This window comes from Phalacrocorax aristotelis, chromosome 7, assembly GCF_949628215.1.
Source record: "Phalacrocorax aristotelis chromosome 7, bGulAri2.1, whole genome shotgun sequence".
NCBI lineage: Eukaryota > Metazoa > Chordata > Aves > Suliformes > Phalacrocoracidae > Phalacrocorax > Phalacrocorax aristotelis.
The window spans coordinates 1,023,634-1,032,884 of NC_134282.1; the positions used below are offsets into that span (position 1 = coordinate 1,023,634).

General features: G+C 61.0%; 1 protein-coding gene across 1 annotated transcript; it reads right to left on the reverse strand.

Annotated features, from left to right (window-relative positions):
- Window positions 1-569: 569 nt before the first annotated feature.
- Window positions 570-3,544, reverse strand: SOX2 (SRY-box transcription factor 2). Its single transcript, XM_075098407.1, has one exon. It carries the CDS (start codon window positions 2,591-2,593, stop codon window positions 1,646-1,648), a length of 948 nt encoding a protein of 315 aa, XP_074954508.1. The 5' UTR covers window positions 2,594-3,544; the 3' UTR covers window positions 570-1,645.
- Window positions 3,545-9,251: the final 5,707 nt, after the last annotated feature.

The following is a 9,251-nucleotide window of genomic DNA, read 5'->3' on the forward strand; positions in this document are numbered from 1 at the left end:
GCTGCGGCGGCTGCGGGGCGCGTCCGAACGGGGCTCACGCCGCGGGGGCGACTGAAGGAACAGGAGTCAAGAGAGAGCCGTGATAAAGCGCGAAAGCCTCCGGCGGGGCTGGCGTTCGGCCGCTCCTGCCCCCGGCCCGGCCCGGCCCGGCCGAGCCCGCCCCCGCCCCGCTCTCGCCCCCCGGCCAAGCTCGGGAAGTGGCGGCCGCCGGGTGCGGGGCGGGGGGGGGGGGGGGGGGGCGGCTCCGCACGCCCCGCGGCACGTCGACCCCGCGCCCGCAACAAGTGGCCGAGGGCGAGCGAGCCCGAGCCCCTGCCCGCCGCAGCCCGCGCCCTCGGAGGGGCGGCGGGGGGACCCGGCCCGCACCGCGGCCCGCCGCCGGGGCTGCGCGGGGCCGGCCCGCCTGCCCGCGCGGGAGAACACTCGCGCGTGGTATACATACACACACATATAGATATCGCCGCATCGCTCGGGGCGCCCGTCGGGCACGGCGGCACCTTCCGCTGCTGCACGAGTTACTCAAAAAACCTCTGGCGTTACAAAAATAAATCCAAGACTCAAGCGGAACGTCAGTGTCCATATGTCAAAAATTTATTTATCTCAAACTGTGCATAATGGAGTAAAAACTTAACTTGAATATGTACCTGTTATAAGGATGGTATTAGTTCAAATATATACATGGACTGTCGGCAGACTGATTTCAAATAATACAGAGCCGAATCTTTAAAATACAACTACGGAAAATGAGGAAAAAAAAAAAAAAAAGAACTTAAAATATCATCACAATAAATTTACAGAAATATTACAAACCATAAGAAAATATTTCAAACACAGTAATTTCAGGTTGGTATTTTTTCTGTTTTTTTTTTTTCATTTTCTTTTCTTTGAACAGGATGAAGTCTGGAAACAAAAAGTTATTATAAATTAACAAACGGCGTGTGAACCTGCATGGCAATTTTTGCTTTTTAACAAGAAGTAAAAAAAAAAAATTTAGTACAATCTAAACGTTTGCCCTTTCGCAGCAGCAAACCAAGCCCATGGTTCGCGAGTACTCATCCTACGTATTTTTGCCTTTTGTACAATTTCTAAAACAATTTAAATGTCCAAATGCTGTAAAATAATTTCCTCTCCTCTCGCAGCAGCTGCTAGAAATCCAGCCGCCGAATCCACAACGCTCCAAGTAGACTCTATTTTTAAAAAATAATTGGCAAAATCGCGAGCTTGTTTCCCCCCCCTCCTCTCTCTATATTACCAGTGGACATTCTGATTGCCATGTTTCTTTTGATAAATACTGTACAAAAGTTGCCTGCAAATATTAAAACATTTTCCTCTTCGCTCTTTGAGTCTAGCTCTAAATATTATCGGTGAAGGCTTTTGCAAACTTTCTGCAAAGTTCCTACCGTTTCCACTAGAACTTTTTAAAAGTTTTGTGTAGTTGCTTCCCCTCCGAGATCTATACAAGTTCCTTGTCGATTTAATTTCTGGGCCCCCCCACCCCGCCCCCCCCGCCCCGAGTTTTCTCTGTACAAAAATAGTCCAAAAAAAAAAAAAAAGTCCAGAATTTCCAATAAAAGTTTTTTTTGTTGTTGTTGTTTGTTTTGTTTAGCTTCCCCCCCCCCGCCCCCCCGCCCCCGGCCCCTTTGTCTTACATATGCGATAGAGGGAGTGTGCCATTAATGGCTGTGCCAGGAACAGGTGCACTCTGGTAGTGTTGGGACATATGAAGTCTGCTTGGGGCAGCTGGTTCTGGTACTTCAGCACCTGGTAGATACATGCTGATCATGTCCCGGAGGTCCCCAGCTTGGCAAGGAGCCCTCGAGTGAGAGGAGGATGTGACTACGGGGGGGCTGGAGCTGGATTCCGTCTTGACCACCGAGCCCATGGAGCCCAGGGCCATGCCCGGGGTCCCTTGCTGGGAGTAGGACATGCTGTAGGTGGGCGATCCGTTCATGTAAGTCTGCGAGCTGGTCATGGAGTTGTACTGCAGGGCGCTCACGTCGTAGCGGTGCATGGGCTGCATCTGCGCCGCGTTGTGCGCGTTCAAGCCCGGGTGCTGCGGGTAGCCGAGCTGCTCTTGCATCATCCCGTAGCCGCCGTTGGTCCAGCCGTTCATGTGCGCGTAACTGTCCATCCTCTGGTTCACCCCAGCTCCCAAGGTGGCCCCAACCCCTACCCCGGTCGTCATGGTGTTGGTGCCCGGCGCCAGCAAGCCCCCCGGCAACGTGTACTTATCCTTCTTCATGAGGGTCTTGGTTTTCCTCCGGGGTCGGTATTTATAATCCGGGTGCTCCTTCATGTGCAGAGCTCGGAGCCGCTTGGCTTCGTCGATGAAGGGTCTCTTCTCCGCCTCGGATAAAAGTTTCCACTCGGCCCCGAGCCGCTTGCTGATCTCGGAGTTGTGCATCTTCGGGTTCTCCTGGGCCATCTTCCGCCGCTGCCCGCGGGACCACACCATGAAGGCGTTCATGGGGCGCTTCACCCGGTCCGGGCTGTTCTTCTGGGTGTTGGCGGCCGAGTTGGAGTTGCCCGTGCCTCCCCCCGAAGCCTGCTGGGGGGCGGGAGGCTTCAGCTCGGTTTCCATCATGTTGTACATTCAAGCCGCTTTCGCCTGGCACCAGCCCCGAGCGGAGAAGCGAGGAGCCGCCGCAGCCGCCGCCCGCGCCCGGCTTTTTTTTTTTTTTTTTCCTCTTCTTCTTCCTAGGGAGGGGTAGGAAAGGGGGGAGGGGGACTCCCCAAAACCACACTTGGATCAAGCTCAGGGTCTTCCTCTTCGCCGATGGGTTAATAATGCTAATAACTGCTATTATTGCCGCCGGAGCCTCGATTTTACAAAACTTCTCCTTCCTCCTTTTCCCCCTCTCCCTGCCCGCCGCTCGCTCCCCGCTCTCTCTCCGCCTTAAAGAGCCAGCAAACTACTTCGCCCCCTTTTGCAAACACGCGCACTCCCTCTCCCTGCCTTGACAACTCCTGATACTTTTTTGAACAAGTTAATAGACAACCATCCATGTGACGGGGGCTTGTCAGGGAATAAATGCGCTCGCCCCGGCCAATCAGCGCGCGGCGGCTCCGCCACTGAGGACGAGCCTCTACCCCCGGCTTTGCATGAAACGGGGCGGGGGCTCGCAGCGGCCGGGCCGGCGCGGCGGGGGGGCGGGCCCGGGGGCGGCCGCGGCCGGGCCTTTGTATCGCCCCTTCCAGCAACAGGTCACACACGCCTTTTGGAGGAAGTGGGTAAACAGCATTGTTGCTACGTGGGGGTTTTTGTTGGGGCTTTTTTGTTGTTGTTGTTTTTTTTTTTTCTCTCTCTCTTTTTTTTTTTTTTTTTTATTAAGTTGGTGTTGGCCGTGGGGCGAGCGGAGCGGGAACGGCTTCCCCCCGGCCGCCCCCGCCCTCCCTGTGCGGTGCCCCCCGGGGCGGAGGGGCCGCCCGGCCCCGCGGGGCTCGGCCTCTGCAGCGCTCGCCCCGTCCAGGCCGGCCCCGGGCTCCCCGGGGGAGCGGAGCCCCCCGCGGCCCACCGGGCTGCCCGCCCCCCGGGGGGGAGGCCGTGCCCTCCTCCGGCCGACCCCGGTCCCGCTCCGCCCGCGGCGCGCAGCGCCAAACACCCCCGCCCGGCGCGGGGAGCACGGTGCGGACGCGGCCCCCCGCCCCCGACGCCGTCCCCGCACAACTCAGAGCGCGCAGAGACCCCGCGGCAGGGGCTGGGGAGGGGGCCGGGGCGCGCCCCGTCCCGCGGCCGGGGCAGGCGGTGCTACGTGCCCCGCGCCCGTTGCGGGGTGGGCGCGCAGCGCGGGGGGGCGCGGCCCGGCGCCGCAAATCGGCGGTGGTGTTTCTCTCGCTGTCGCTACACGGGCCGCACAAAGCCCCAGCTAAGTTTACTTCCACTCTCTTGTTGGGATCTTTGTTGCTAAAACGCACTTGACGACAAAGGAAGGAGGGGAGAGAGGACGCGGGGCGGGAGCGGGGGGGGGGAGCCGCCCGCGGCCCCGCTCCGCCGCCCTGCCCTGCGCCGCGCCCCCCCCCCCCCCCCCCCCCGCCCCGGCGGGGCTGCTCCGCCTCTCGGCCCGGCCCGGCCCCCCCCCCCGCGCTGGGCGGGAGGGGGCGCCGGGGGTCCCCACGCGGGGCCGGGTCGGTGCGGGCGGGGGGGGGTGTGTCCCCACGCGAGGCCGGTGCGGGGGGGTGTCCCCACGCGGGGCGGGCGGAGCCGGTGCGGGAGGGGGGGGTCCCACGCGGGGCGGGCGATGCCGGGGCCGCGCCCGGGCGCCCCACGCGGGCTCAGCCGCGGCGCTGCGGCGCCCCCTGCCGGCCCCGGCGCGCCCCGGGCGGGAGGTGCCGTCGGGAGGAGGACGGGGAGCCAGGGCGGGGGCAGGGCCGGGGCAAGTACACCCCATCCCACTAACAATAACAATAATAGTAATAATAATTAAGAAAACAAACCCGCCAGCGAACCAGGATGCGTCTTCTTCTGTGTGTGGATTATGCAAATAAATCCAATGGGGTTTAATGTGTTTAATTCGAAAACGTATGTATAACCGCCAGATAAGCGACAGCTTAAACGTCGAAAAATGGGTGCAAATTAGGAGGTGCGGGGTGCGACGGGATCCGCACTGTGTGTGCTCTCCGCGGCCGCGGCGGCTGTTCCCGCTCCCGTTGCTCCCCCGGCCTGCGGCCCGCCACGGCGTTCCCAAAAACATCTCGGGGATAATTCAGGGGGGAAGGGAACAGGGGGAGGGGGCGGCGGCCGTGCTTGTTCGTCCCAATAAACCGATAAGCGAGCGCCGGCGGAGCGCGGCCAGGCGCTGTTGCGGGGCGGGTGCGGGTGCGTGGGCGCGCAGCCCCGGCCCCACGCAGGACCGGCCGCCCCGCACACGCGAGAGGCCTTCGCGGCCAGGCCCTTTCGTCACTGCGTTCATCGCGCGAATGACGGATGGGAAATGCCCAACAACCGCGTTGCGGGGAGTATTTACAGATCGGTTTCAATTAACTGCTTTAATTGCCGATGCAATGAGCGACCCGGCGCCCGCGCACAGTAACGCGGTGCGGGGGCTCTTGGGGCCCTGTGCCGCCCGCGGGCGCGGAGGCGTGCGCGGGACACCGCGGCACGGGCGGGATGCGGCTGCGGGACGAGCGGCCCCGGGTTTTCCGTGGGAGTGAGGATAACGCCGCCGCTCCCCGGGAGGCACGGCCGCTCCGGGGGGAGGCCTGCGAGGACGCTGCAATCCCAGGGGATTTAAAAAATCGTTGCCTCTGGTATAATTTATGGAAATGAAAAGTGCTCGCATTAAACAAATAGTCTGCAAATGTTCTGGCGGCGGGCGCTGCGGCACACGCGCTCCTAATTCCAGGGTGCGAGTTGCTTAAAAAGAAAATGAATGTCAGCTGCTTGGATTTTACCTATTTATTGTTCTAATAGCCGCCGGTTTCTCTGAAAGCCCCGAGGATACAACCTATGGCGGTAACTCTATCGGAAAGGACGCACACATTTTCACATTATTTTTTTCCCCCCGCCTGAACCTACTAGTGACCGATCTAAAGCAAACTGTTAAGCAGTCTTGTGGAGATGCGAGATTGCAGCTCCATTTTTTGTCCTTAGCTGCAAATAGAGGTTTAACTTGCAGTAATTAGGTGAGAACTAGCCAAGCATCTTACTATTATGATGCTTGTTAAAAACGCTTCTTTTCTGCATCTGCATTTGAGTGTGTTCCCCTCCACTCTTAATCTTCTTATGGAAATGAAGGCGAACGGCAGGGAACCTGCAGAGACTTAGAGAATGTCCTTGTTAACTGGAATTTCTCAGCATTGCTAATTAGCAGAGTTTGACGACCACCAGTATTGGGGAAAGCTCTGTTTAGCCACTCACAAGCCCTTCCGAGGAAGAGCAGACTAATTTTATTTTGTAATTAAAATCTGAAAAGGGCCCTATTTGACAGTTAGGGCTATGAGAGTTTTATCTCCCTGTGAAATAATTACTGCCTTGATAACTCAATTTTCTGCAAAATGTCAACTGTGAGCTCCAAAAGTTTTTAATTTCATTACGTTAAAAAAAAAATAAAATAAAATAAACGCGAAGGCAAAAACGTGCAGAGACATTTCCTCTGCCCCCTCAGATGCTGCAACAGCCCGTGCTCAGGGGCCCAGGTCACCCGGGGGGGTTTAACGCGCGGACTCTGCCCAGCTCCCTGGGGAATCGCGGGTATCACCCGGGGAGCTCGCGGCCGCGCCCCGAGAGGAGGTGGGGAGCTGTACCCCGGGGTCATCGGGGACGCAGGGGCGTCCCGAAGGGTACGGAGGAGCCGCTGCCCGCCCCGGCCCCTCCCGCGGGGCACAGCCCGGCTTTCCTCGGGCGAACAAACGCCTCGCACGGCGACGGGCGGGCACCGGCGGCGACGGGTGGGCGCGGGGGACAACCCGGCGAGGGCTCGCATACACTGCCGAAGTTTGGCGGGGCCGAGCGTGGGCGAGGGCGGTGGCACGGCCCGCCCGTGCCCCCTCCCGGGGCTCCCCCCGGGGCTCCCCCCGTGCCCCCGCCGCTGCCCCGGGCCACCCGCTCTGCCAGGCCCGAGGGCGGCTGCAGGGGAATCTGGGGGGAACCGAGGCGCTGGAGCAAGTGTAATCCACTCTGCTTACGTTTTGGATATTTTTTATTATTATTTAAAGCGGTTTAATCTCCTTTTTGTCCCTGCCTGTCCAGCAAGCAGCCCGATTGTCGCTCTCAGAAGTAGCATTACCCGTACAAGCCAAGGAGGGGGGCGAGCCCCAGCCGCTCCCGCCAGACCCCGCTTCGCCCATTCAAGAGCTCTGAGGACCCTTGACAGGGGGAGCGCCGTGCCCACCCCCCACCCCCCCCCGGCCGCCTCTTTCATCCTCCTCCTCATCCCCAACGGCCCCGCAGGGCCGGCACACGCGCGGCCCGAGCGGACATCGGGGGGGACACCCGGGGGGGGACACACCCGGGGACACACACCGGGGGACGCGGTGCCCCCGAGCCTCGCCGCCACCCCCGCACGCGAGAGCGCGCTGCCGCGGGGTCAGGGCGCTCCGAACGCACCGCGGGGAGGGAGGGGGAAAAGAGCAGGGAGAGGGAAAAAGAGAAAGAACCGGCTCCACCTTTCCCCGGTGCCACGAGGAGCGGAATTCAAAAAAAAAAAAAAAAAAAGCAGTAGCGCTCGGGTCGTGGGGCCAGCGTCACGGCGGCGGAGGGAGCGGGAGCGGCGCCCCGCACACACCCCGCACAGGGGCGCTTCCAAACGGCGCCTCGGGGCCCGAGAAGCCGATGGTGCAAACACGCCTCACGACTCTTCGCCAACAGCCGCCGCAAACTCTGCGGTTCCTTCCCTGCATCTGCAGACCCCCCGCACCCCGTCCCGGAGGAGGGTGCAGTCGCAGCCCGCACCTTTCCTTAGGTGACCTCACCAATAAAGCCCCCGCGGCGGGACGCACCGGGCAGCTGCGGCACCTCGGGCAGGAGCCTCCCGGGCAGCCTGTTTCATCGTCCCTTCCTAGTTTTATAAGAACAGATGAGTTTTCTTTTCCCATTGTAGTTGAATGAACTCATGTATATTAAACACAACACCACCCCGAAGAACGTTAACTGCTTTGCTTAAACCCACGAAGGCACAAAAATCCAGAACTGAGGGTTTCCAGTTCCTGAATAAGTCCCATTAACTCTCCCGGTGCGCGGGCGAGAGGTTGGGGACATTTTCTGAAAGCCTCCGTGCCTGGAAGGGGCTCTCCCAGAGACATGCATTGTCTGCCGCTAAAGTTGCGGCTTCTATTTTATTTCCCTCTTTCCCCTTCACCATCTTTGTGTCGACTTAAGAAAATAACGGCGTAAAAAGAAGTGCCTGTCCGAGGGATCACGCGTGCCGCCCGAACGGAACGAAGTCCTCGCCGGCCCCCGCGCCGTCCGATGGAGCGATTGCGGCCCCCTCCCCCCCAGTTCGCGCCGTGCCCCGGAGCGGCCCCGGCGGGTCCCGGGAGCGCCCGAGGCTCAGCCTGGGCTGCTTCAAGGCTGCTGCCCCCTCCGCGCCCCTCGGACCCCGGCGGGAAAGTGCGGCGGGGAGGGCGGGGGCGGAAGAGAGGGGAAGCCCTTTCCAGTGATTCTCAGATCACTGACACGGTCACCCATAATGGAGCCACGACGGTGACTCTTATCTCGCTGCTCCTCATAGTCCTTAATTTGGAGCTCGTTGACAGGACAGACGTAATGACACTTTCCGAACCGCTACGGTCTGGAGTGACAATCTCTCCATCTCGCCCGCGGTTTATTGACACCACGGGCTCATTGTGTCAGCTTCGCTCGTGATCTCAGAACCCTCCAGCGGCGGGCTCGTGGGGGGGATCGTAATTCAAATTACAGACTTGCTGTCTATACTGTCTGCACTGGGGATTCAGATTTAGTCGGGGCTTAACTAGGGCAGAGAGACAGGGCTGTAAGGGCCGCACCCCCGTGCTCCCCCCCCCCACCTCGAGGCTTGCGGAGCCGGGGCGGGGGGCGGCAGCAAGGGAGGTCCCGCAGCTCCTCTGTACCCCCCGCCCGGGCTGAGGCCGGGAGAAGCGCTGCGGGCACACCTGGAGCGGCTCTGGGCCGGGGCGGGTGGGAGGTGGGGTGCTGGGGGGCGTCACAGCCCTCTTTCCGTGGGGCTCGGGGGTGAGCGGGGAGCCTCCCACCGCCGCGCTCGTCCCCGCGGACACTTTCCCGGTGCGGGCGGGCGAGCGCGGAGCGAAAGGCCCGCGGGGGTGCCCACGGGTGGGAGGGCCGCTCTGCGGGTAGGGGCTGCGGGGAGAGGAAGGCAGGGCGAGTGGGAGATCGGCTCCGGAGGTGGCTTTTCTGGCTTGTTCCTCCAAGACCCCCCTTCCACCGCTCAAGTGCGAGCTGCGGGAAAGAAATGCCGGCATCCAAAAAGCCTCCTTCCAAAAGACATAAACAAACTAAAAATATACTTTTTCTCCAGGTGGAGATGAAGCACAGAGCCTTCCCCCCGCCGCCAGCCGAGCCTGGGACCCGACCCCGATTTCCAGCGTTCGCTCCCTTGAGCGACGTCCCCGAACGAAACCGAGCCCGGGAAAACCGCATTTTGGTTAAAGCGGTCGCCCGGGACCCTCGGTTTTATGGGCCAACTTCTGCCCTCGGATGGGAGGGGCAGTTTGCCTCCCCTTCGCAGCTGCTGTCTCCGAGGCAGCACCAAGGGCCGGGTCCATCACCCACCCTCAGCAGGAGCCCCGCCACCTCGGGAAGAGCCGCGCGTCCCGCC